This window comes from Strix aluco, chromosome 21, assembly GCF_031877795.1.
Source record: "Strix aluco isolate bStrAlu1 chromosome 21, bStrAlu1.hap1, whole genome shotgun sequence".
NCBI classification, from domain to species: domain Eukaryota; kingdom Metazoa; phylum Chordata; class Aves; order Strigiformes; family Strigidae; genus Strix; species Strix aluco.
Genome location: NC_133951.1, coordinates 9,284,719 through 9,312,117, shown reverse-complemented (window position 1 = coordinate 9,312,117; position 27,399 = coordinate 9,284,719). Strand labels below are relative to the sequence as shown.

Sequence of the window (27,399 nt, the reverse complement as noted above, 5' to 3'; positions counted from 1 at the left end):
TTGTGGGGTTTTTTGGTAACACTTGTAGGAACCTGGTATTTTGGATATTCCCAGTCTTGGCATCTTGGATGTTTCCAACTCTCTGGCAAACCTGGCCATTTGGATAAAATTTAAGCACACAGAGGACAATAAGAGAACAGACAGGAGATGAGGTGTAAACATAAACACATCATGACAGACTCATCATTTTCTCTTACAAAACCAGGTTAAAATCTTGCTTCTTGAGATCATGTTTTTGGATGTGGGCTGAACAGAGAGTGTGCTGAGACAGGACTTTTGGATCTCTGTAACTGCGTGAAGACAAACATAAGACTAAACTATGATTAAAGATTATAGCAAGCACTGTAATTACTGAGCCATCTCAGGCCCTTAAATCAAGCCTGCTGGTAACAGGGGACTTTGCCAATACCTGTAGCATTTTGATCTGCTGCTGTGCATTGTATGCTTTCAGTCCTTGTTTTCTGAACATCTCACCAGAGTATCTGAGCAAAAGCAGAAAAGGCTGCAGGTGGCTGAATGCCCCTGCAAACCACAGTCTCAGCACACTCCAGGTCTGGGGATTCCTATAGCACACGGAAGTCTTCTCTCTTTTGCACTAACATTTTATTCTCATCTCACATTAGTGATTCTCTGTCTTTTTGTTGATGGTTTAATTTTGTTAGGTGGGTCTGGCACTGTGTTCTTAAACCAGAGTGGCTCTGATGTAACTTCATCTTCTCTTGCAACTTTTTCAAAGCCAAGCACTTCCTTACACACCCAGTGCATAGGGGGAAAATTCCATATTGCTAAATTTTCTTAAATCATCCATGGGGATTGTGCAGGGGCTAATGCACTTGCTTTAGCAAGAAAGAGGTTTTTAATCAGTAAGAGACAGGCTGCCTTCTCTTTTCATCTTTATCTAAGAAAATATCAATCAAAACCTTTAGATGCTTCAAAAAATAGTGATTTAAGGTCTCCGAAACTTAGTGTGTCAAGGAAGAAAGTCAAGTGGTCGTTCTCGGGGCACTGCAAATACTTATTTTAGAGCTCAAGTCAATCTCCCGCCTTGGACACCAGCTCCTGAAAACCCAAAGAGGCTGGTGCTACTGAAAATAGTAATTCTTTGTTCTTCTTGTTTCTTTGTTGGTCAGTCCAGGTATGTGAGTGTTTTGCCAGGAATGCTCCTGTGTGGCAGCTGAGTCACAGTAACCAAATGCACCCACTCACGGACCCACAGCCACGCAGGGCTAATGAACTTTGCACTAACGCCCTTTACCTCCCATCTGCCAACAGTAACCCTGTGCTTTGGCAACGCATGTGGGTGTGAGCCGTTCAACTCATTTGATTCGGAGATTGGGAGACTTCTCCTTTTTCTGATGTCTCCAAGCCTTGCATTACAAAAGGACCAGTACAACTCAAGCCTTCCTTTCCTTAATCACCACTTTAAACAAACAACAAACCTGCTTCCCAGAGCTATTTTCAGTGATGACACCTGGCATGAACAAACAACCCACAGTCACATACTGACTCACAGCCTTCAAGTGTTTCCCTGCTTAGTGACTTTACTTTGCTATTTGCCGCAGCAAAAACCCATCCTCTAAATTTACTTTTCACATTTGTTGCAAATGGCAGAGCAAGGACCAGTGTATGGCTGTTCTCAGAGCTGCTGTCAGGACGTGCTGCTTCCCATCCGCTCCTGCCTCTCGTTGAAGTATTTCCTCTGCTCCTGTACGGCTTGTTCCAGCAAGGGCACATTCATCCCTTCCACACCGGTGAATATTCGTGCCTTTACTACGAGGCCCTCACCTGGGAATACAAACAGGTATAGAAATATAAAAGAAAATATAAATTTTCTTTCTCTGCTGAAAGAAAGACAGATTAGCTTGGAGGCAAACAGGTTCCCTCAGGCAGCATATAGCTCCGGCTGGCCAAATAACCATAAACTCAGAACTTGCAGGAGACAGGACTGGCCACGTGCCTCCACTGATGTGAGCAGCAGGCCCAGGAGCAGGGTAATTCAGTGACGTGCTTTCCCTCTGCCCCGTTGGCTACAAAATGCTGGTGACTGACACTGCTATCCTTGCACTGGGGAATGCTGAGCCCAGGCCCTGTCAGTGCCAGTGCCTGCCATGCAACATCTGTCTACTTCATGGCTGGATGAAATTTGGTTTTCCCTGTCTAAAAAGCACCAGGGATGGGTCTAAGCTCATTTCTGAATGCCTCTGTGCAGACAAGAAGAGGACAGAACAAAGCTGGGCTTAGAAGAGGCTGAATGCTGACTATAACCAACAGTTCATCAGTGGCATTCAAATGGTAACACGGAGCTGAACAAAACCGGCCAGACCTCGGTGACACAACCACCACCTCAGCCTGCTCCCCTTCCACCCCCGCAAAATGGGGCCAACTCACTCCAAAGCTGTAATGACCAATATAACGTGTCTTTCTAAAGGAATTTTGCAGCAGCACAATGCCACGTGCAGTGTGGCTTTCCACATGCCACTAAGGATTTCAATGGCATGAATGTGAACGCTTGTTATCAGGTGTGGCCAAGACAACACTTGGGATTTGCTTCACAACCCCACAGCCCAGCCCAGCCCAACTCCCCACGCAAAGGACTGTGCAGCTGGAGTAATGCTCAGGGCACCCCAGGAAAGGACAACAGGGTGCCCTGCGTGACAGAGCCTGCCTGCATTCCTCATGCCCAGTATCTGGGGGCAGGGGTATAATTAGATCTTTCAGGGATGGCAAAGACCAACCCAGCCAGCTCGCAATGAGGTATTGCTGCAATCAGCCATGTTTGGAGTGAAGATGATGTGGTGGCTGGCAATGATGCCAGAAGGCTTTAGCACAGGTTTCACAAGCTCAGTGATGCTGCTGAGGCGCTTCTTGTCTCTAATGAAAGCTGTGCCAGAGCACCGGATTTTCACCAAGATAAGGGTGGTTCTTCTCATGGCCAATGGGGAGAGACAGGCTGCTCCTGCCCTGAATCACACGCTCGTGTGAGCGGAGGCAGCTGCAGGAGATGAGCCTGCCATGGCCAACGCTAACCTCAGTGACAGTATCTCACCATGCACCCAGGGAGCCACGAAGGAGCTGATGAAGCATGAAGAGCAGCAATGGGCACTGGCTCCTGGAGCATTTACCTTCCCTGTGTTCAGCCTCTCCCAGGACGATGTAGCAAGATCCCAGCTGGGCTTGGAACGGCTCCACAAACTTGGTGTCAACACAGACCCGGTACTGAGCTGAGCTGTGCTGAGCGGTGAGAACAGCTTTGGACCGGACCAGGTCATAGCAGCATAACCTGGGAATGATCAGTTTGGGAAGCTCAGGGTGCAGAGATACAATTACAAACAAAGGGAGGGGGGTGAGCCAGCAAAGGAAAGGCCTGGCCTGCGAGGAGAGCGGGGAACCCTTCTCACCTGCCAAACGTCCTCAGCGCCTCCCCCTCTGGGACTGAGCTGTTGATCTCCCATGGGAAGTAATAGACACCAGCACTTGGCAGCATCTCACACAACCGCTGTTGGGCCTGCAGTAAAGCAGAAGATCTGAGTTCACACCACCCCAGTAACCTGATCCAGCTACTAGGTGACAGTGCCCCAAAACTCCTTCCTCGTCTGGGGCCCCCCATCCAGGGGCTGCAGGAGCTTCAGAGCTTCCCTGCTGAGTCCTGTTTGCAACTCAGTGCACGTGCCAAGCCTCAGGCATCCTGGCGTAAAGAGGGGCTACCTTCCCCCACCGCAATCCAGCGTGAACAGCAACAGGCTGCCCACCAGATCCTCCAGGTCTCCCCAGGCTATCGATGGGTTGAGAAAGATTGAGGAAGTGGGAAAAAAGGAGTGTGAGGGACTGAGATGCAGAAGTGGACCCAGCTGCTGGGGTGATGGGGTACCATGCAGCCAGATTTGAGGTATGATCCCGAGTCTGTTCTCCTGCTGCGGGATAAGAAATTCTGGCAGTGTCTGATCCTGCAGCTGGAGAACAAATACTTGGACACAGGCCAGCCTGGTTTCTTCAGTAGTCTAGTAAGACTTAGAAGACAGTGATGAGTGAGAATGATTCACCCCAAGACAAGACTTAGGTGGGACCTCCTGGGAGGTCCCGTGGTGGAGCAGGGCTGGCACAGGCACCAGCACAGCATGAAGCACACAGAAAAGCAGGAATGCAGAGCAACTTTGGCAAGATCTTAATCCTGCCCAGCCAGTGCTGTAGCCAGGCTGCTGACTGTGCCCCGAAGTGGGTTTTGGTATCATTTTCCCTCCGACCTCCCTTGCAGGGTGCCTGTGTTCAGTGCGTTTCCATGCTCCAATTACTGCTTTTCTCTCTGGTTTCTTGCCCTGCTGCCCGGGACCCCAAGAACTGCACAACAGCCCAGGCAGAGACTCCTGCAATTCAGACAAGTGGGGCCACCCCAGTGGATTCGAGGACCCCCCAATACTGATTGTGCAGCAGTGGGGATACGCTGAGCTGCAACCCTGTGGCTTTAATGCTTGGTACCCCTTGCCCACCCCATGCATTGCTCAGGGTGTTGAAACCTTGCAAAATGCCCCACCGCCATCCCACAGAGGACTGCCATGGGAGGTGACTGAAACCAGGGCGATGTTGGCTCACCCCTTCTCTGCTCATGCCTGAACTGCGGGCCTGGCTGCCCCATGGCCCTGCACAAGGCTGTGCTTACCCACGGCGGGCTGTAAAACCCCTCTGGCAGGGCCCCAAACCGCAGTGCCCCGGAGGCGGAAATCCACTTCCGAGCGCCTGCAGTTCCCTGCCTCTCTGCCTCACCTAACCCAGATTTCAAAGGCAGGTTCAATTCTGCACCTCCCGAGTAGGGCAAAGGCCATCCTGCATCGCTCAGGTTTTGCTCCTGAATCACAGAGCCTGCGATCCTCCAGGAATGCAAGATGCTCCATGTGCATTTAACGCACTTTTTAACACCCGGCCAACCCCACATGCTATGAGCCCACTCAATGCACTATTAATGCAACGTGCAACCTCAACTGCAGCACGTTACGTGCACATTTAATGCACGCTTGGCCCCAAGCGCAGCACGTTATCTGTAGATTTAACGTGCTAATGCAGTTTTTAATGCACGACCAAATGCAGCATGCTATATGGGCATTTAATGAACTGTGTATTTAATTAACTGTTAAATGCCTGGCTGCATGTGCAGCACGTTATGTGCACTCTCAGTGGTCTATTTAATGCACTCCCAACCCCGAATGCAGCCCGTTACATGCACGATGTGCTGTTGAACGCACGCCCGGCCCCCGCTGAAGCCGCGATGCCCAGCGCGGGCCCGCACGCACGGTTAAAGGCCGCTTGAGCGCGGGCCCGCGCGCGTCGCTCACCGCCCCAGCGCCGCCGCTGTCGCCACCGCCCGCGGGAGGCACCAGTCACGTGGCCGGGAGCGGCGTAGTGACGTCACGCGTCTGGGGGCGTGGCCAGGGGAAGCCTGTCGGGGTCGAGGGGAGTCGTCGTCGTCGCCGCCGCCGCGATGATGGTGATGAACGCGGACCTGCGGAGGGAGCGCGCCGCCGCCACCTTCCAGCCCGAGCTGCTCACCCACATCCTGGATGGCGGCGCTGAACGCACCCGCCGCCGCAAGGAAATCGGTGAGGGAGGCCCCGGGCGTGCCCCCCCCCCGCCCCCTCCCCGGCCCCGCGCTGAGGGCAGTGGGCCCGCGCTGAGGGCTGTGAGGAGGGGGAGGCAGCCCGCGGTGGGGGCTTGGGGGAGGCTGTGAGAGAGGAGGAGGAGGAGGTTTTAGGAGAGGGGAGAGGCTGTGGGGAGAGGGGGGGACCCAAGAGGGCGCCTCCAGGGAGAGGGAGGCTGGGGTAACGGGGGGGGGGGGGCGGTGACGTTTGAAGGTGGGAAGCCCCGGGGCAGGTGAGGAGGAGGGAAGTTGTGGGGAGAGGGGGACCCGCAGCGGGGCAAGGAGGCTCTGGTGAGAGGGAGGTTGTAGAGGGGAGAGGGGAAAGCTGTGAGGAGAGGGTTTGTAGGTGTGGGGGGGGCTGCCTGAAGGGAGGGGTTTTTATCTAATGGGTTAGAAGGGAACAGAAGCAGTGTTATGTCTCTGACCCCCCTCTTCTCTCCTTCCCAGGGAGGATTTTGGCCCTAATAAACCAATGTCCTTTTTTCCTCTGTCTTTCCCCTTCCTCCAGAGGGTGAGAGGCAGCTTCCTATGGGCATTCCTCTCGGGCCCTCTTCCCTTCTTTTTCCTTCCTGGTATGCTCTTGCCCAGCAGTACAAATATGACTTGCTTCTCACCCACCACTGCCATGATATGTGACATTAATGAAATACCTCCATCTTCTTTCTCTTCCCAGCCTGTGCTGGGGTGGAACTGTCAGAGGCTGGTGTTGTGTAATTTGTGTGCCAAAGGGGACACAGAAAGTCAGCGGTACCTTGGCTTCCAGTCAGCACAGTGGGAATAATAGCTGTGCCCTTCTGCAAGGAGTTGTACGGGGATCAAAGTTCATGAGGCAGTCTGATCCAGCAGTAATGATGAGGATTTGAGATTGTTATTGAGGGGCCTGTAGGTCTTGCATCAGTGAATTAACCTTCTGCCAAGTCCAAAGTGCTCCTAACTTAAAATATGGTTTATGTGTGGAGTGGGAGAGTCTTCTGTTCTCTCCAAGACCTCTGACTTTTTAATGATTTCATTAGCTTTTAATTTTATTTTTAATTTTCTGATATCTGTACCTTGAGGTACAGCAAGTAAAATGCTGAATTGTTCCTCACCCACTGTCTGTTGAGCCTTGTTGTGGAAACTGAGTTTATTTTGCTCTTCTGTTCTGTCCCCAGAGGCCTTAGTTATTAATGACCCTGACTTCCAGCACGAGGATTTGAACTTCCTGTCCCGTAGCCAGCGTTATGAGCAGGCCATCAGGAAGAGCTCTCTGATGGTGATGAAGTTACGAGAACATGGAATTGCAGATCCAGATGAGATCTACTGGTTTAAAAGGTACCTAACTGTAGAGTTTGCTTCTTGTATGTACTTTGATCATCACTAAGGTCATTAGAGTTGTGCTTTTTTTCCTGTTTGCTGTCCAAAGGAAGCTAAAGACCTGTACGAAATCCCACTGAAGTCTGGGCTTCACTGAATTTCAGATGAAACCCTGATTTCCTGAATATTGTATTTTCTCAGATTTTTGACTAGAAATGCACCATGAATAATGCACCTTTTTTATAATGTATGATGCAGAAAGTAAAAAATGGGATTTGTAGTCTGATTTTTTTTTTTCCAAAAGGAATAAAAAAATATACTGAAATATTTTGAATCTGAATAGATCTGATGAGATTGCAGCTTCTAATGAAATCTCTTAAAGCTGATTACTTCATTTTGCACTTGGACCTAATAAAGTTGCATTACAGGCACACTTGAAAATATTCCAAGGTAGTTTATAAGTTCTTGTTTATAACTGTCTGTCCTGTCTCACTCCTTCAAGCTCCTGCTACTATAGTGTTTCCCTTTGATCTAGAGGCTTTTTGTTGTATCTGACCTTTTGTTTATCTGGTACTATTACCCTTGGATTAAGTTAATAAAAATAAAACTATCTTTACATCTGAATTTCGTTCCTTTCAGCTTGCAGGGAACTTAGTTCTGACTTGGAACTAAGTTGGGGAAATATATTAGTTAAGGTCATTCTGATATAATCAAACAGAAACTGCTTAACAGATTGCACAGTTCTAGAAATCTGTATGTAATACCATGAGTATATCCTCTGGCACATTAAATGAACATAGCACTTAAATAATGATCCAGTAGAATCACAAGCCTCCTCTGACTAGATTTGTAGAAAAGCTGTCATTGGCCTCAGGTCATGAGTATTGGGACTAGTTAGTTTAAATTATCTTGTCTGCTGTAGTTTTAATTTCAGAGAAATTGGTCTACACTGACCTGTGTCATGAAAGTTCTCGTGGAAGTAATGTATATGTTCTTTTGAAAATTGGCATCAGTGGACAATGATGACCAGAAAAAAGTTCAGTGACTGTATTAGATTCAGGTACTGCATGGCAGAAGTTAATCATTAATTTTTCCTACACAAGGATTATTGGAGGTGATAGGGAAGATTCTTCAATTATTTTTATGGAGAAAATTCAGAGAAGTCTATCCAGTATACCAGCTGGCAAACTTCAACAAAGCTTGCAATGTAAATGCCATCTTTTGGTAGCATTACTGACAATATCGTATGAAAACAGGACTTATCTGAAGCAGTCAAATGATAGATTCTAGTTTTGTCTTTCCATAAACTTATTTGGAAGTCAGCAATTCTTAATTTTAAATGAGTGAAAGCTTAGTATTTCATATAGGAACCAACTAAGACACCCGTATCTTAGGTGATATGAAGAGGTGGGTGTGACTAGTCAGAATTCATGATCCAAAATCAACTGAAACAATGAGGAAGACTTACTTTTTTCAGAGTCAGTTGTAGACATTCAAGATTTCAAAAGATAATTGAAATTACTGTAGACTGACTGTATTTTCCAGTGTCTCATCTGATACCATGTAGAAGAGTGAAGACCAGTAGATATGTTTCTTACCTGCAAGTGAAGTTTGCTTGCTCTAAGAACTGTGTGCTGTTCATATTCTAGATCTGAGTTCTTTACTACAATGTCTGGTGTTTGCAAGGGAGGATATTGTCTTACTGCTTCTTAATAAATGGAAGAAATGAAAGGATTATTTTTTTTGATCCTTTGATTTCATTTGCATTTTAACATCTGTCCCCACTTTCTAACCTGCTGAGTGTCAAACACTTTTTTTTTTAAACTTGGTGAATTCCACCCAACTAGCAAAATTAAGTTTATTTCTATCACGTATCCAAACATGCTAATTGGTGCTAACTAGGAGGGACTTCATTTATGTAAAAGCTGACCTGGAGAAACTGTGTTTGGGTTCATTTGTTTTTCCAAACTGGGAGGTTGAAAGGATATGGTGTTGTGACATGAAATGAGGTTGTACTTATTGTGATTGACCATCAGATTTTTATGTACGGAAGCTTAAGGTATTTTGCCAATAATCCTTCATGCTTTGTGATTATCCCCAAACAGCAAGGACAGATTTATTTACATATGCAGTTTTTGAGAATTTCGAGCTAGTTGTTTTCCTGTAGCTTTTGTATACTACCAGAACTTCACTAGGTAGCTTTGCATCATGTCTGAACAACTTTATAGCTTGATTTATGAACAGGCAAGGAGAAATGCTACTTCCTTCAGCTGTCCTGGAGTTACGCTTAAACAGTTGTTGCTCCTGTGACATGTTGAACTGAATGTTCCTTCTTCCTGTTTCCATAAGGGCTTTATTGCACTCAAAACCATAAGAGGATCTATTAAATATATTTAGAAGCCATTTTAATTGCTTCTCATCTAGTCAATTCTTCCTGTGTCTTAACGTGTCAGCACTGCAGTTGCTGCTGTGACTACAGCTTTTGAAGACCAGCAGCCTTAAAGTGGCAATATTTAAGACTTTTTTTTTTTACAGTCTAACTGCAGCAAAATGTAAATCAGCATGAAAAATAGGAAATTGTTCTGATATGTAATGCTACACAGCTCTTTGAAGAAAGCAATCTGGTCAGTTTTAATTCACATTAAAGTTTAAATAACCATCGAGGAAAATGGGATTACATGAAGAAGTGAAAAACGGTTGGGAGAAGCTGGGTCACAGAAGAAGAGATCTGAGAGCTGCAAGTCAACAGATTCCTGTGTTCGTAAGCATTGAATGAATGTGCACTTTCCCTCTGAGAATTTGTCCTTACTTCTATTTTGACACTAAAATTAAGGCCTGGAGTAGCTTTCAGCAAATCAAACCAGAAAAACTGTAGCGGGGTCCTCCTAGCCACTGCTAAACTAATTTGGAGTGGATGAGTCTGACTTGGGTTTTTTGATACAGCTAGGAAAGGAGTTTAGTACCATAGCATTTGTTAACTCTGAAGTGCAGTAAGCACAGGTCAGAGATACCTCCTGCTCCTTCTCCACTGAGGCAATCCTTCTTGCTCTTCCTTGAGAGAGCTACCTCTAGAACTGCAAAAAACTAGAGAAGTTTGTTTGCAGATTTTGCTTTAAAGTAAATGACCTCATTCTGTGACCCAGTTCTGCAGCCTGAGGATGTCTTGGCAATTGTTCATTTAGCTTTGGAGTATCTGAAGACACAGACTTTGCTTCGGTTGTACTCTGTTCACTGATGGATAGGCTTTCAAACTCACCTGTGAAATACAAGTGCCTTTTACTGTGTAGGTGGCATCAATTGCTGTGAAATTTGGAAAAATCTATGTTGCTAAAGTAGCGTATTACTACACATCCTTCTCCCATAAGTGGATTTGGAACTGCAGCCCTTAACTCACTGATCGTTGTAGCAAGTCTGACTTCAGACCAGCAAGGCGCTCGCTGGCCGTTGATCGAATGGCTAGTGCTAGGTGTAGCTAGCTGCGTTCAGTCCTGAGGTAGTAAAGTACTTGAACTTACACAGGGCAGCCTTTGGAGAACAAGCTATATAGGGAGTGGGAAATGCCAAGTGGGAATGTAGAAATTGGGAGGGGAAGGAGTAGGAGTTCAGAGAAAGAAAAAGAAGGAAAGAAAACCGGTTGTTCCTCCCTTCACAGCTAGTACCTCCTCTTTTTGCCCTGTATCATGAGGGAAACAGGATTCTGTCTTGTTGTCATTCAAGTTGTTAAAAGGCATGTTAAGAAAATCCTGATCATTCAGTGTGGAGCAGGCAGAGATGAAAAGTTTCTGCTGTAAATTAGCTGGCTTTCAGTTCTGCTTTCAGCTTTGTTAATGCAAGAAACTGTTAAAATGCTGCATGTTTGGTCAGTGAAATAGTATGACCTTCTGACACAGGGATGTTAAAGTATCTGCTTGCAAAATGTCATTCTTCTTACTCCTATCACAGAAGGTGCTAGTTAAGCATGAAATACCTGACACTTGCAATTAAACTTACTGATAGGTGGTGAAAGTTGCTGGTGTGACCTTTAAGAAGATTATTTTTTTTCTGGAGTGTTACCTTCAAAGAAGCAGTGTCTGACCTGATTTTTTTCTGACAGCAAAGCATGTGCTGCACCTTTTTCATAATTTCTTTCAATGGCTCCTGAAGACACACAAAGAACTATTCAAGCTCTTCCCAAGCTGCCCTGAAATAGTGTATTTCAAAGTCAGTGCTCATTTTCTCCCTGTAGGTTTGTCCTTTTTGGGCCCAAGGAGTAGATGCACAGTAATTGTGCTGTAGGCAGTGAGGAAGTAGAGGGTGCTGCTATTGCTCTGTGGGTCCTGGACTAAAAGAATAACCCACATAGGAAACCACAAGAATGCTGAAAAATATTCCATCTCGCTGTCCTTGTAGCATTTTTAAGGCCTTGGTCACCTTGATACCTTTGGCTTTGTAAGCATGTGCTGCTGTAGATGATAGAATATTTTCTGGTAAGAGAACTCTCTGCCTCGATTTCAAGAACTCCAGACACTGTACCTGCGCTCACACCAGATTAAAGCACAGTTAATACATTAAGCATCAGCATTAGGTTACTTGATTACAATATTTGCTCCTGGAAAAACCCATGGCTCCTTCAGTCTTGTCCATTTAAAAACTGTTTCATTTAAAATAAGCGTCTTCAACATGCAGTTTGGTGCTGAAGCAGCTTTGTCCTGCTTTCTCTCACCCTAAGGCTGGGTTTCACAGTTTGTGCAGGAATCTGGTTTTGAATTATCAATTATTTACTCTCTGCTCCCAAGCACTCATTCATTCCAGGCATGGTGTAAAAGGCCAATCACCAATACTGCTGTAATTTGCCAAACTATATGCATAGCATCTTCTATGCAATGCAGATCTGTGTTGGCAACAAACTTAAATGTGCTTCCTGGGCAGGTATTAATACCTTGAGATAGAAAGATATATTTCCCTTTTAGGTATCTTGGATAGGTGGGAGAGATCTTTTATGTAGGTGTTTGTGCAGTGTGCTCATTTTTTTCCTCCTCCATCTTAGAGTTTGGATGGAATAAACAAATGTGTAGAGTAGATTAAAGATGAAATAACTGTTCAGACTGCTGAACGTTGAAGGGAAGATCCTGTTGTTTACTACATAGCTTTTACACAGCAAAACTTTCCAGCATGTTTGTGTTACAGAGCTTGGTTTAATTGAGAATCTACTTTGGCTGCCATTTTGGCTACTAAATTAATAGAGCTTTCTCTCATGAAATAACTTCTGTTTAGATGAAGCACACCTAAAATGTCTGATTTTTCCTTCCGTTCCCTCCATCACTAGCCTGTAACAGTAATTTTAATTGAAGGTGAGTTCCTGATCTCACAACTGATAGAAGGAGCTACAGAGCTCTTCTGAAAAGCACTTGGTCACCTAAGAAGCCTTTTCCTTTTCAATACCTAGTGCTTCTAGCTAATAATGGCCTCATTCTAGGCTACCAGCAGCAGTGGGATTTATTCCCACCAAGCCTGAGAGATGGGGGAGAAAATTCATGTCCTCAGTTTTAAGTTCCCTGTGAATCTTTGTAGAATAATATTTTTCCAGTTGCATAGCAACAGCAGGATTCATGGGGTGAAGAAAATGCTTGAAAGAAACATTTATTTCCCCATTAGCATTGCTTCTGATGCCTCTATATTTGGAGGTCATTTTTGGGACAGAAAAGTGTTGAAATAGGCAAAGCGAATGTTTATCTTATGCTACAGTTGGAGAAAAGCCTTTCAGGATCACAGTAACAGTAAGACTGAGATCCAGATCCCTCTATTTCTCTCCTGTAGAACATGCTTGGGCAATTTTCCTGAACCTTTTGGTCTCCACTTCAGCATGTTTCAAAAAACCTTAGAGATCCAAACGACTGATGCTCAGAAGGAGAAATGGCTGCCCCTGGCCCGTGGAGTCAAGATAATTGGCACCTACGTCCAGACCGAAATGGGACATGGTTAGTTCCCTTCAGGGATCGATGGGTAACCTCTTTTCTGTAACTCCAGTTTGTAAATTGATGATGCTCCCTAGGTAAATCTAAAAGGGGAAAGATAAAATGGTTTGGTTAACTGTTGATGTTTCCTGCCCTGTAGTCGGACAGCTGCTTCATTCCACATCCTAACAATCACAGTTAGTTTTGGTCTTTTCCAGAATGCACCTCTTAGCTGATCACTGACTTTGTAGTTGTTAACCATTGTTCTAAGCCCTGGGAGTCTGAATTTCACTTGAACTGGTTGGAACGTGTCAGTCAACAGTTCTGTGGTTTTTATTTTTGCCTGAATTTGGGGCATGTGTATCTCATAGTTCTTAGTGTATGACTGGCCTGCATAAACGTGTCAGAAGTGTACTTTCAGATGCAATGTAGCATGGTGAGATTGTGCATTTTTGTCTTGGAAAGTAAGGTATGCTTTGCCCCAAGCGCTTTTCTTCCAGATGCTACTCCATTGCAGCTGTACAACTTCACAGAATGATCTTGGTTTCAGAGAAGAGAAACATCTTACTCCTACTGTTGTTGAAAACAACTTTCACTTCTTCAAATGGAAGAACATTTAATGGATCATAAAACAGTCTTTTAGCCCAGAACCTGGAATTATGGTTACTAAATATCAGCAAGAATAGCTGAACAAATCAAAGACTTTAGTGCTTGTGCTGGCATCTAAACTTGGAAGGCATGATATGTACAAGTCTGGACAATCGCAAAAATTAGATGTTAATGCCAATTGCCTGGCTGTTCAGTTACAGCGGCTCGTGGTAGCTGAAACGTTTATAGAAGATGCAATGAGGGAAAACCCTGTCATCTGTTGTGCTTGGGAGAGATGGCATGAGCAAACCTAGCTCAACACCAGAAGCTGAGACAACCGAATGGCAACACTAAATGCCTGCTGACCTTGTTTGCTTTTCACACCAGCTTCTTTAAATCAGACACACATCCACACCAAAGTGATTTATTTTAGTTGATAATTCACATTAGATCATTGCACTTTCTTGCCTGGTGATGGTCTGATTTCCTTATAGTTGTCATGTTGTTTGATGATAGAATTGGTATTTTGACACTTAATAGAACTCATATGGTGTTAGAATGGTAAATATATTTTCCATGCTGCACAATTAAAATGCAACCATTTGGCATTCCTGCTGTGAATGTTGAGTTTCTAACTACTTCATCAGTAAAGCTTTTGCAGTAATTGTCACTGAACTCTGCTTAAATTAATCCTGATGTTTAGAAACTGGTGATGGGGAAACGGACCTCTGGATTATTGAACTGAATCCTAGCTTGGATGTGTAATTACTCAATTTTATCTTAGTGAGTACCTACTTGGTAACCTGTGTTGATTTTAACCTACTCCACAGTGAATAAGTCTCTCAAAAATAAAAGAAAGAGAAAGCACAAATAGCACAGGGCTGAACGAAAACAAGAAGCAGTAATGAACATAAAATACTGTACTGTTTCTACCTGGTTTATGCCTATTGCTAGTAAATAAGGATTTTTTTTTTTTTTTTTCAGTCTTTGACTGTGAGCTGTGTACTTCTCACCAGTACTGGACTCACTTAAAATCTGATATTCCTGGTAATCCATTAGCCCTCTATTGAACTTGGTCACTGTTCAGTCAAAAAGCTTAGAAAACATTGCTGCTGGGTTTATTAGATGGTTGGGTTTATTTGTAGGTGCCTGAGAATACCAAAGAAAAGACCTGCAGTTCTCAGGAAGCTCTAGGAATAGAGCTAGTTCATATTAATGGCTGTCTAGAAGGCAACACAGAAATACATTCTTCCCACTTTGAGAATGCCAACTGAGTTTGAGCTAAACTCAGATCAGTGCTCTTTCCATAATGCATATCTCATTTATATGTTTATTAATATTATTTCTATCATATATTAATATATTCCTGTTAAAGACCAATTACATTATTTCATACATAAATGGACCAGATGGACAACCTTTGTACAGAAGGTACTGATCCTCAATCTGTATCCCCACTATTTTAATACTCAAAGCTATCAATATTTAAAGGCATCTAATTATTTATATCAAAAAGCTTAATAGACCATTTAGCTCCCTCTTTGACAGAACTTGAAGAGTAATTCTAATGAAATGTGTTTAACTGGAGATACTTTGTGCTGGTGATTTACAGGTTGAAAAATGTTAGCTTTCTTGCCAGGTTGTTTATGTTCACCACTTTGACTTACACATGCAGAGCACTGTCCTTTTAAGAGAGCTTTTAAAAACAGCAAAAGTTGAAGAGAGTTGAGTTGGAATGTAATATATGCTAGTTGTGTCTGATCTTTAATAAAAAGTGAAGTAGACTTTCCTTTTTTTAAAAAAGAAAGTTCAGTGAGAACCTAGCTCATTCAGCTTGATAAGCTGGCACGTCTGTCAGGTTGTACCGTCAAACCATGGGGGAAAAATCTGTATCTTTGGGTGAAGGCTGGCTTCAGCCAGCCAGATCACATCTTCAACAAGCTGACATTCTGACTCAGACTGTTTAACTTAGGAATGCTCTGGTTTTCAAACCATAGTGAAGGTCTGGTCTGTCTTTTGCTTTGGGTTAATCCTTTTTTTATCAATCATGGTGCATCAAAAATACAGGATCGTTGGCAATGCATTTTATGTATGATTAGAAAGAAATACACTGCAGCATTTTTATTTCAGAGTAAGTGTAATTCCTTATTATTCAAGCCTGAGAAAAGGACAGTGCTCTGGCTTTCTAAAATAAACTTGCTGAATTCTGATTTACACATGAATCTTTTTTTTTCTTTTTGTCTCTTCCTGAATTCACCACAAATCCTCATGCTTGCTTCCCTCCCATAACATCCCCTTCACACTCCCATCCCATGAAACTTCTTCACAGCTTTATTCATCGTGGACGTCCTGAGCCTCTGGACCTTCATCTGGGCATGTTCCTCCCCACCCTTCTCACCCAGGCAACCCCAGAGCAGCAGGATCGCTTCTTCATGCCTGCCTGGAACCTGGAGATCATTGGCACTTATGCCCAGACTGAGATGGGACATGGTACAGTACATTCACTAATGCTATTTCTAAGAATGGCTTTGTGTACAAAGGATTCCCCTGCCTGGGAAAAATGGTGTGTGTTTACCCCACAGTCTTTACACATGCAGTTGTGGCTAGAGGGAAAAGTGGACTGTCTCTGAAATTTTTAATATGTCATTATGCCACATGCTGCTTCCCCTTTTTTTTTTCTCCTATGGGAGAGTTTGATGTCTGTAGTTCTATACATGAGCAATCCCAAGTGCTCCTCTTGTGCCATTCAGACCGGTATAGATTATTGCATATGGCTATGGTGATGTCAACTTGATGACATCTGTTCATTTCTACACTTACCATTCTTTCCAGTGTGATTTCTGCTATGCTCTACTTAACATTCAGTGTGAAGTCAAAAGGACAGAGCTTTAAGGTATTGAAAGAGATGCCAAAAAAAATAAGAATCGCTTGTCACCTTGGAGCTGACCTTGGATCAGAGAACATGTTGATGACTTAGTTCCAATGCTCATGTTTTGTTCCCCCAGTTCTTTAGTTCACTCCCATGTTTCCTTTTTAATTGAACCATGAAATGTTTTTGGTTTGGTTGTGGTTTTTTTAGTTCTCCGTCTCAAGTAGATTTTGTTCTTTGTTGCTGTTATTTTGCTTTCAAGCTTTGAAATGGATTTTGGTAACTCCAGCAGTATTGTGAATGCAACACTTTTAATCCAAGTTTCAAAGGGAGCATATTATGCCTTGGGAAACTTTAATTTTGACATCTGAGAGTTGCAGATGAGAATTACTAAAATTGAGCAGATTCACCTTTGTGCTGAAGTGAAGTGTAGAGACTGTATGAAGCATAAAGTAACCGCAAGTCTGTGGAGAATCTCTGGCAACTAGTGAGGTTTGAAGATCCTTTACCAGCAAAGTAAGTCTGTGTTAAGCTGCCTGTGGATGTCTACCATTAACTCCATGCTCTGGAAACATGATTGCATAAAGGTGATAATCCTTTTTCATGTTGAAGCTCTTGTGTAGAGTCTAGTTTAAGCAAGCAGGCCTGGTGAGTTGCGTTTTCTTTTACACATGCAGGGACAATGCCACTACTGAGACAGTGTGTGTGAAGCAAAGAGTTGGGGGCAGAAGACAGTGTTCCTGGAATTATTACCTTCATCTTTTTGCAGTCTCTTCATCTGCCTGCATCAGTACCCTAGCACATGCATGCCATTACTTGCTGTCTTGGAGCTATGGATGATCTTGTTTGGGAGAAACTGCTCCATCAAGTGAGGAAAATGTAGGCCTGATGAGGGAATGAAGAGATGATGGGTACTACTTATTTGATCTTGTGGCTGAAAAGTATATTATTTTTATTTTGCAATTTAATCAGATTGCAGTTTTAACAAAATTTAAGTGAGCGTGTTTTTGTGGACCTTTTTAACTGAGAAAGGGCTTCTGGTGTGTAACAGCAAAAAGGTGTCAGATTGGAGGTGCTTGGAAAACTAGTCTTAGACCACTGGGCAAAAAAACCCAACATGTTTTCTGAGAATTGGCTTCAGGTCCCAGAATATGGTCTGACTCTCACTTGTTCTTCCTTAATTGGTTGGTAGTTAGTCCTCTGTATAGCCTAAAAGCAAAGTTAAAATTTGTACACTACTACTGGAGTTCAACTTTCCATTGTCCAATTCTGTCCTTGTCTCTGTTTTGTGAGTGACTTTCTGCCAAAACAATGTGTTTACTTGTTTTCAGGAACTCATCTTCGGGGTCTAGAAACAACAGCTACTTATGACCCTGCTACCCAGGAATTCATCCTCAACAGCCCCACTGTGACCTCCATTAAGTGGTGGCCGGGTGGACGTAAGTGCATCACTGTGTCTAAATCTGGAAGACGTATGGCAGAACTTCCTGAGGGGATGTCGTGTATTATAGCTACAGAATGATGGTTGAAAGTTGATCCAAAGAGTTGGCTGAAAGGCAGTTACTCTTGCACAAGTCACAGACTTGTCAGAGCCTACTAAACTTTGGATTATCTGTGTGCTGTGAATTGTTTCTCAGAATCATTCATGCCGTATGGATTTGATGTAAATTTTGATGGGTTATATCAAAATCTTTATACCTCCTTCAGCTCCACTGTCAGGTTTGACAAGGACTTGGTATTGTATAGTCAAGAGAATCATATTGTGCAAATTTCATTGGCTTGAGCAACATTGTTTGTCTAGCTCTAGAATTTGGATGTTAACCAGTGCTGTAAATCTGATTTTCTAACATGTGATGTAGTTAGGGTAGTCTCAGATCCTGCTTTAAGGTAAGAGACTGTGTGTATGTATGTTGACTGTTTTTTCCTTCTGATTCCCACTCCTTTTGCAGTTGGAAAGACGTCAAACCATGCCATTGTTCTGGCTCAGCTCTACACTCAGGGCCAGTGCAAAGGGCTCCATGCCTTCATTGTTCCCATACGGCAGCTGGGCACCCATGAACCCTTGCCAGGTAAAAATTAATGTTAAAGTTTAGCACTCATGGAATACGTTAGATTCGTTTCTCTCCAGCTATACGCAGCTGCATGTCTCTTGTTAATGTACGTGGCTTATTTCAGTAGCTAATTTCAGTGAGTAGTTAGTAGGTCACAGGGCTTAAAGAAGTCTTATGACTGAACTAACACTTAAGTCACCTCTCATGTCACGCTTTCAATGTGAAGGTTAGTTTGGGATTTGATTCAGTCCCAGTGTTTCCCAGCTATGCATTCTGTGAGGCAGCATGTCCTACTTTCTAAAAGGGAAAGAGTCCCTTTCATCATTGTCTAGCTAGAAGTGAGTGCGATGATCTTGAGAGACAGCTTCCCCAGTGACTGCATAGTGGGACTGCCTATAAATTATGAAGATCCCCATGTTTTGATGTCCACTTTTCTATCAAAGAGATTTAAGTTCCTAGTCAGCTATTATTCCTAACGATGCCAGGACTTGCTAGAAAACTAAACAGTCTCTTTATTGGAGCTCTTGTGTGGTGTTTAGTTCCTATTTCTTAATGCAAGTGGCTTTGTCTGTGGCAGGTATTACAGTGGGTGACATTGGGCCAAAATTCGGTTATGATGAAATGGATAATGGCTACCTGAAAATGGACAACTTCAGAATTCCTCGGGAAAACATGCTGATGAAATATGCCCAGGTAAAGCAGTGAATTTCAGCATGTGCTGTTAGAAATGGACACTTCAGATACTCTTGCATGCTTGAATAGGTACCACCAAGATTGTAGGTTGCTTGTAAGTGCTACTTGATGAGTTTAGAGCTTGAGATGTGAACATGTAAAAGGCAGGAAACTTCAAAAATCAACAGGCTGTTGTTTTGGGTTTTTTTTCCTTGGTAGGTTGAACCAGATGGCACCTATGTGAAACCACTCAGTGACAAGCTGACCTATGGGACCATGGTGTTCATCCGATCTCTCATTGTGGGCGATTCAGCTCGGTCCCTGTCCCGGGCTTGTACCATTGCCATCCGCTACAGTGCGGTGAGACACCAGTCTGAGCTAAAGCCAGGGTAAGCGTGGTGAAATAAGAGCAGCCTTAAGTGCTGAGCAAAAATTCTCAGATACTGGAGAGAAGAGGGACTGTGGTTGATGTTTGCTTTGGCACTTGATAGTTTCAGATCACTTTCGTCCTGAGAAGGGAGTGACCTTTTCATTCTTGACTGCCAAAATGCCTTCCCCCCTGCCAGAGGCTTTTGCTGTATGGTCTTTAGAGAGTCTGGCTTGATATGGATGCAGCCTGTACTATCCAAGTGGAGAACCTACTTAGAGTCAAATAGGAATTCTGCAGCAGTTTGCTAGCCACTGGCATACTAACTTGTCTGTACCTTGCTCTAGAGAACCAGAACCCCAGATCTTGGATTATCAGACCCAACAATACAAACTCTTTCCTCTCCTGGCAACAGCATATGCTTTTCATTTTGTGGGAGCCTACATTAAAAACACCTATCATCGTATTAGTGGAGACATCAATGAAGGAGATCTGAGTGAGCTGCCAGAGGTAGTGTGTCCTCTGATTTTATGTAAGGTTTCTTTATAGCACGGGAGAAAAGGCAGCAAGCCGTTTTGGGTTTTGCTTATGAGACATCTTGTAATTCTTTAGATTCAGAGATCCCAAGCCCAGTATGTGCTGGTGACTTTTATTTCTTTATTTGCACTATTTATTTAGCAGCCTTTTACAAAAAAAATAGGAAGTGATGCACAGTGAGAAAGCTACTGAGATTATATTTTTTTTAAAAAGGTGACTTTCCAGGAATGATGGTGTATTGCTTGTGAGTGGAGTTGAGTGGTCTTATGCTTGTGCTGTAGCTTCTTGATTGTTCTTCCAAGTCACTAGGGTGGAATTGGTGTGTTAATCAAAGGTATTGGTACTATACTGAGGGGTTAGGGTTATAAAATGTCAGTTTTCAGTTAGGGATTCTGTCTGAGAACCTAATGTGACAATAGGCAATTGAAAACAGTCTTGTACATAATGCATAGAGACAGAAAGGATGGGGTACTCAGAAGGAATCTTTACACGTACAGAGGCTTTTATATAAATAGTTCAGCTCAGGAAAGAGTCCTTACAAGAAAAACAAGACCCTGTGGGACACTGGAAGGATGGTGTTGACTCTGTTTTCTGGGAGTTTTAGTACTTAGCATGTATGTATGCAAGTTGAGAATGGAAAATTAAAAAATCTAACCTAGCTTTGCTTTTGTCCATCAGCTCCATGCGCTGACAGCAGGACTGAAGGCGTTCACTTCCTGGACTGCCAATGCTGGTATTGAGGAATGTCGGATGGCATGTGGTGGGCATGGCTACTCCCGCTGCAGCGGCATTCCTGACATCTATGTCACATTCACCCCATCTTGCACCTATGAGGGAGAAAACACAGTCATGATGCTGCAGACAGCGAGGTATGGTAGCTTCTCTCCAGAGACATTCTTGCCTTGGCATTATGGTCTTTGTAGCTGGAGGGATGAGCAGAAGAGTATCCTGTATTACCATGAAACTGGTGTCTCATATTTCTGTCCCTTGCCCTATTTTTGACAGAAAAGTTTATGCCTACAACTGTTCTTTGCTAGTCTGACCCTAGGTAAGATGACTTCTCTCCATTCACACGACTCATGAGTTCAGAGTTGCTATTTGTTGTTTCTATTTTCAGGTTCCTTGTCAAAAGCTACACCCAAGTTAGTTCTGGGCAGCAGGTTACCGGCATGGTGTCCTACCTTAACGATCTCTCCAGGCAACGCATTCAGCCACAGCACGTGGCTGCCAGGGCTGTGACTGTGCGGCTCAACGATCCCATCAGCTTGGTAGAGGCCTACAAAGCACGTGCTGCCCGGTGAGTTCGCACTTGCCAGACTGAACCAAGCACTAATAAAATTGTGTGTCTTGGGAGATGGTAGCGATGCGCTGCCCTGTTAGTGTTAGGTTTTCAGGATGTGGTTTGCAAAGCTTGGCTCCATGTGTTGTTTTCAAGAAGTGACATGCTTTACTACATTGGGTCAGTGTTAAGTGCTCTGAGGTTACAAGAGGCTACATACAGCCTCTGCATAGCGTAGTTATTCTACTCTGTTCCGTTTTGATATATCTTTTTTTAATTTAAATGTAAAGTATATTCGAGCATACAAATACCAACATTGTTCAAACTGCTCAGAGATCTATCTGGAGAGAAACTGTCCTGATATTAAAGCCTGTGGTGAAGGAAGTGTGAAAGTAGAACGGATACCTACATGCAAGTAAGTATTCAAGCACCACAAATGTGCTGTCAGATGTCATCTTACCCCTCTGTAGCTGTGTTCCAGCTGCAGCAATGATAGGGGTTTGAGAGCCACAGCCGCTCACTCCAGGCAATGTATTCAGTCCTGGCACACGACCTCTGAGTTCTGATGTGTTAGACTGAAATTCATATGAATTCAATGTACATAATCTTGTTAATGTGGTGTTATTGTATAACCTGTTTTTCTTCCTTTTGTGAAATAGGCTTGTAGAAGCTGCAGCAAAGAATTTGCAAGCTGAACTGAACCACAGAAAGAGCAAGGAGGATGCCTGGAATAGAACTTCTGTTGATCTTGTGCGAGCATCTGAGGTCAGTGATGTGCCTGATAAAGAAACAGACTAGAAGAGCTTCTCTTCATGAACCTGATTCACCTTCCTTTCGTCTCTTGTAGGCACACTGTCACTATGTGGTAGTGAAGCTTTTCACAGCAAAGCTGTCTGAGATCAGTAATGCAGCTGTCCGTGCTGTCCTGACTGAGCTGTGTCTCCTCTATGCGCTGTATGGCATCAGTAAGAACACAGGGGATTTCTTGCAGGTTGGTGTCTTTCTCCAACACTTTAAATTTCTAGAGCCAGAGTCACTGTTTGCAAAGATGCTTTAAGTGCAAAGTTGCATGAACGCTTAGGTGTGAGGTCTTGATGGTTGACTTCCAGAAGGCCTTTAGCAGTGTGGGTCTGGTGGAAGGCTCTTGTCAAGTTTCCCTTGTGATCTGCCAGAAGCAGAGTTAGATGATAAATGGTAACATGGCATCTGTCTAGGTTAGCTTAAATGTTTTCCAGTCGGTGACCAGGTGGTATATGTTAAAAAGCAAGGCGTTAATAAAGGAGATGTAAGTTAGACATCATTGGAGAGCTGTGTGCATTGGTGAATTAGTGCACAAAAGGGAGATATTGGACTCCAAATCCTAACCCATCCTTCAGTGAATGGGTTTAAATTGTCAGGCATTACTTCTCTTCATTCTTTCAGTTTGAGAATGTATTTCTACAGCAATGTTTTGTTTTGTCTTCAGGTAGATTTGTATGTTTTCCTCTTTGCTGCTTACCAAAAAGTTCCCTGAAACCAGGAAGAATTTAATACACACACATGCACATTCTTCAAGAAAACTTGCTACTGAAGTTAACATACTCTCTAAAGAATGAGTCTCCCATCAAAGATAAACAGCTAGGCAGTATGGTGGGCTGTGCTGGGCATCTCCTTTTGCCTGTACACTGTGGCAGATTGCCAATTTACTAACATAGCACTTAGAAAAAAACCCTAGTGTGTTACGAACTGCTGCATTTTGGTGTGTGGGAAGGCTGATCTATGTTAGACCATAGTGGGGAGGGAAGGTTCTTGCGACTTGCATACTTTCTGATAATTTTTTTTTTTTTCTCCCCAACCCCCTCCCCCAGGCGGGTATTCTGACCGATGCCCAAATTACTCAAGTGAACCAGCATGTGAAAGAGCTCTTAGCTACAATTCGTCCCAACGCGGTGGCGCTGGTAGACTCCTTTGACTTTCATGATGTTCATCTTGGATCTGTGCTTGGCCGGTATGATGGCAATGTCTACGAGAACATGTTTGAGTGGGCTAAGAAATCCCCACTGAACAAAACAGAGGTAAAGAAACTTTATTTCTTCATCTTTAGGTTACATGTGTCCAGAGAAACAAACCCAATTTAGGGTTTTTTAATTTTGATCCAGTGATCTTGGGGCATAATTAACGAAGGGGGAAGAACAGTCACTAGTGGTAGTGAACCAAAACTAGCAACCTAATTATCTGCTTTCATTATATCTTCTTCAGTTACTGTCTGGTGTGTACCTCACATGCATCCCTGTGGGATACTTTTGAGTTTCTCAGTTGAGGGAGGAAGTCATAGTCTCCCTAGAGAAACAATGGAATAATCTCATTGAATTTAAAAGAAATTGTCACTTGCTGTTAATTCTGCTTAGTGACAGTAGCTGTGAAAACCCTACCTGTTTTCTGGCAAATCTTCAGACAGTAGTAGTGACTGGAGAAGAAAATAAATTGATCTCATGTAGTACTTAAGTGTCAGATGTTGCATATGTGCCCTAAGGCTGTAGCTACAGCTGAGCTAATAAAAGAAACTGAGCTGAGAAGAGTCAGTGTCCCTCTCCATCAGTCAAAACAGAACTCTAAATCCTGTCTTGGTGGCCTTTACTGCCTTTATTTGATTTGGACACACTATCTCCTACAAAGGGTTGCCAGAGACTATGGTTGCATTTAAATCCCACCAGAACTTGCTCAATTTTTTGTGCTTCTAAAGTCAGTGGGGCTTAGGAGCTTCATTGCAGTCCCCTTAGGAGACCTCTGCCAGTTTTCTTTGAATTAAAATGCCAAAGAATTGTCTGTATGGATATAAGATGTCTTGCATTCTTTTTTCTTACAAGAAAGGTAGTGGGGAAGCTCTTTCTTCTGACTTATATTCTCATCCTTTGTGTCATATAGACACTCAAATATAGGATTTAGCTGGCTATTCTTAAATCCCCAAAATGCCTCTGATTAAAATTTCCCTAGTATAAAAACACACTGCAAGGTGTAAAGAGCTAAAATTGTTTTAAGGCTCAGGTCTGACCTTGTTGTAACCACTCTCTTGTTCTCTTACAGGTTCATGAGTCTTTCCACAAACACCTGAAGCCGATGCAAGCCAAGCTGTGAAGCCTGCTGGTTTTGTTGGTTTTTTTTTTTTAAATGCACGCTTCTCCTGACCTGAAAACTGGGTGTTTTCATCCTTTTTCAGGCACCTAAATCAAACCTTTCAAATCCTGGTAGCTGTAGGACAGTGAATAATTGTAGCATTTCTTTCCACTTTTATAAATTGAGGAGGTGTTTGAGGAGAGTGCATAGGGATTGACGCCTGTTTTTAAAGTGCAATTATAATGGTAAAATTAACCTTTTAAAAATCTGGGAAAGCTTTATGGATTCATACAAGGATTGCTTTTGTGAAGCTGCTAACTAGAGAGAAGTTACTGTCAACTGGAAAGGTAGCAGGATTTTTTTTTTTTTACTAAATAGTTAACAGCCCTCAGGTAACAGCTTCTAATGAGCAGTTATGTCCTCCCCCAAGAAGCATCAATGTCATGATTTTTTTTTTTAAGATTAGCACCACCTCTCTCCTTGTTTGGCAAACAGTTAATGCTATCTAAAGCCTCCTGTATAGTTTTGTGCACATGAATCTGCATGTGGTACTACTTTCCTGATGTAGCTGGGAAATAAATACCCATCCCTCTCTGGAGCTCTGCTTCATTCATCTTTCCAGAAGACATCCTCATGTTTTCCAGTACCTCCTTCTTTCACTGCCCTGCAGAAACTCCTTTTGCCTGTGTGCCATCTCCAACACTGGCACCTTACTCTTTGTTAATGCTGCTCTGAGGAAAAAAACCAAGTAGTACTCATCAGCTACATGCTGATAATAGATGTTCCGCCCTTCTTTTAACAGTTAGTATTTTTGTAGCACTATCTCAAAGCACTTTACAAACTTTAATTATGGTGATTTGATGTGAAAAACCACGTGTAGTGGTAGAAACTGCAAATTTGACCTGGAATGATGAAGCCAGTATTTGACAGCAGAAATCAGTTGACCAAGGTCCTTGAGTCTTCAGATTGTTCTGGGATGTTCCTCTGGTTTTTAAAGGCATTTGTCAAGAAAATGACAATCCCAAGTGACACGTCCAGATTTTTTTTCCTATCCATGCATTTCCAAGGAGCTTTCTCCAATTTGCTTAATTTTGGTTTTATATTGACTTGGGACTTGCACAGTGCTCTCTGGATTTAACAGGTGAAAGATTTAGCTTGTAACAGAACCTCCTGATGCCCAGTGAAATGAGTGCAACTACAACTAAGCAAAATCATTGCTGTTTTTCAACACCAATAACTGTCCAGTAACAATAAAACCTCTTTTCACAACAGAGCAACTTTGAGCTTAAAATGATAAAAAGCTTCAGCATAAACCCAAATCCTGCAATTCTGAGGTAACATCTGAGAAGCTGGTTCTCTGGCAGCTTTGGTATCTGTTAGTCTCTAATTTTGGATCAGTTTTCTTGGATGAGTTTTTCCTGGCACTAACAATGATCAGACACAATGTTTGGCTCTACATGCAGTAGCTGAACAGAAATAAATGTTTAATTTTAAATAAAATAATTAAACTTGCCTTTTGGCTGCTGAGTCTTTCAGGTCGAATGGAACCACTGCTGTTCAGGATACCAGAGGAGGCAAAGGGCTTTGCCTTCCCTTTGTTCAATAGAGCAGACTGCTGACCTGAGGAGGGATGATGGAGGAGCAGATTAGAAATATGTTAATGAGAACAGTACTAGCTAACTATGTACAGATTTAATAAATTACAAGAATGTGTTTTCAGACAAAATGTCTGTCTTTCATGCATTGCCTTCAGTGGATCTTATTTAATGAAATAGGTGGAGTAGAATGAAGTATTCAAAAGGCCTTAAATTAGTTGAATTTTATTTGTTTTATTTCTAGTCTGAGCTTTCTGGCTTTGCTCTGCAGCGTTCTAGGGCAGCCAGCCCCGTCCCCCAGCTGTCCTCGCCTCTGCTGCAGCTCTCAACCACCAGAGAAATAAAACTGGCAGAGAGCAAAGCTGTGGCATGTTGCTCTCTATTGTTATGGTTCACAGGTCAACAAAGGCTGATCACCGCCGACAGCAAAGATTTAACAATAGTGTCTGGCAGCAGGAGCTTTAATTCATAGAAGCAATTTCTTTAAAGCTGTTTCCCTCTTTTTTTTTTTTTTTTTGGAGTAGATAATGATGTAATGGCAAATGCTGTACTTCCTTGCTCTTGGGGAGGATATTGTACACTCCTTTTTCCTCTTGCTGCCGTTAGTGGTGATACCTGAACGCCACAACCTGGTCTGACTTGCCATGTCTCATGGTCAGCAAACAGCATTCAAACTCTGTCAAATGGCCCTGTGTCCTTGTGAGGGCTTGTCCATCTTCGGGCAAAACGGGATGGTGCCATTTCCACGAGGGTTGAGCCTCTTCCACTCGAGTATAAGTGACTTCAGTGTCAAGTAATGACACTTCTGAGCTACACTGTTCTTGAAGAGTACTGAAAGGAGCAGTCTGTGACTGTGGTCTCCAGTCTGATTTGAATGACAGACTTAAAACTGTCACCTTGTGGTGAAGACTGTAGAAGGAGCCCGTGTTCCCACCGGGACTGGCAGTATCCATGGTGAAAGCCACAGTAGGTGGGCCTGTGGGTTATAACATCTCAAAGGCAGATGTTTCCCCAGGGATTTTCAGAAAGTAACATAAGTACAAGCAAACAAGGCAGGAGCAGGGCTGGCTTTGTCCTGTGCCCAGCCTTGGTTAAATGTGAGCTTTTTTTTTTTATTAACCTGAACTTGTTTCCAATTAGCCATTTACCAGCAATGCCAGTGCACCACACTGCAGAGGCTGTTGTGGTTGGATTTGCTACATCTTGCCCCTTTGGAGCAATGGTCACTAATTCAAGTTCAATTAATTGCTGAACAGTCCTGGCTGGGCTGCAGGGACCTGCTCCAGCTGGGCTGTGCCCCGGGGCAGTGCCAGGTGGGGTGTTCAGGGCTTTTCCTGGGCCCAGGCTGGAATTCCTGCTGCCGAGCAGGAGCAGTGACTGCACGCTTCCCAGGAGCTGTAACCCCAGGGCCTGGCCTCTGGCAGGTACCTCCTGCTTGAACTGGTTTCTGGGTGGCTGGAAAGGAGGTCTGTGATTATCCTTTATCAATTAAACAC

At 43.5% G+C, this 27,399-nt stretch overlaps 2 protein-coding genes across 7 annotated transcripts; one reads left to right on the top strand and one right to left on the bottom strand.

The window, feature by feature from the left end:
* Positions 1-880: 880 nt before the first annotated feature.
* On the bottom strand, positions 881-6,371 carry TEN1 (TEN1 subunit of CST complex). 4 transcript variants are annotated; one of them, XM_074847664.1, is made up of 5 exons: positions 6,052-6,371; positions 4,618-4,634; positions 3,399-3,496; positions 3,123-3,280; positions 881-1,785 (listed from the first exon to the last, which is right to left on the bottom strand). In XM_074847664.1, the coding sequence occupies exons 1-5, from the start codon at positions 6,263-6,265 to the stop codon at positions 1,649-1,651; spliced, it is 624 nt and encodes a 207-aa protein (XP_074703765.1). In that variant the 5' UTR covers positions 6,266-6,371; the 3' UTR covers positions 881-1,648. The 4 variants fall into 4 exon arrangements, with proteins under 4 accessions (XP_074703765.1, XP_074703764.1, XP_074703762.1 ...); XM_074847663.1 differs by lacking the exons at positions 4,618-4,634; positions 6,052-6,371 and adding an exon at positions 5,325-5,379 and having other exon boundaries at positions 3,399-3,505; XM_074847661.1 differs by lacking the exons at positions 4,618-4,634; positions 6,052-6,371 and having other exon boundaries at positions 3,399-4,084.
* On the top strand, positions 5,414-25,822 carry ACOX1 (acyl-CoA oxidase 1). Of its 3 annotated transcripts, none has more exons than XM_074847654.1 (14): positions 5,414-5,588; positions 6,778-6,937; positions 15,770-15,930; positions 17,641-17,748; positions 18,259-18,378; positions 18,938-19,053; positions 19,252-19,421; positions 19,747-19,909; positions 20,615-20,805; positions 21,054-21,233; positions 21,875-21,980; positions 22,063-22,206; positions 23,063-23,269; positions 24,279-25,822. In XM_074847654.1, exons 1-14 carry the CDS (start codon positions 5,471-5,473, stop codon positions 24,327-24,329), a joined length of 1,995 nt encoding a protein of 664 aa, XP_074703755.1. In that variant the 5' UTR covers positions 5,414-5,470; the 3' UTR covers positions 24,330-25,822. The 3 variants fall into 3 exon arrangements, with proteins under 3 accessions (XP_074703755.1, XP_074703756.1, XP_074703757.1); XM_074847655.1 differs by lacking the exon at positions 15,770-15,930 and adding an exon at positions 12,716-12,876; XM_074847656.1 differs by lacking the exon at positions 5,414-5,588 and adding an exon at positions 12,716-12,876 and having other exon boundaries at positions 6,798-6,937.
* The last annotated feature ends 1,577 nt before the right edge of the window (positions 25,823-27,399 follow it).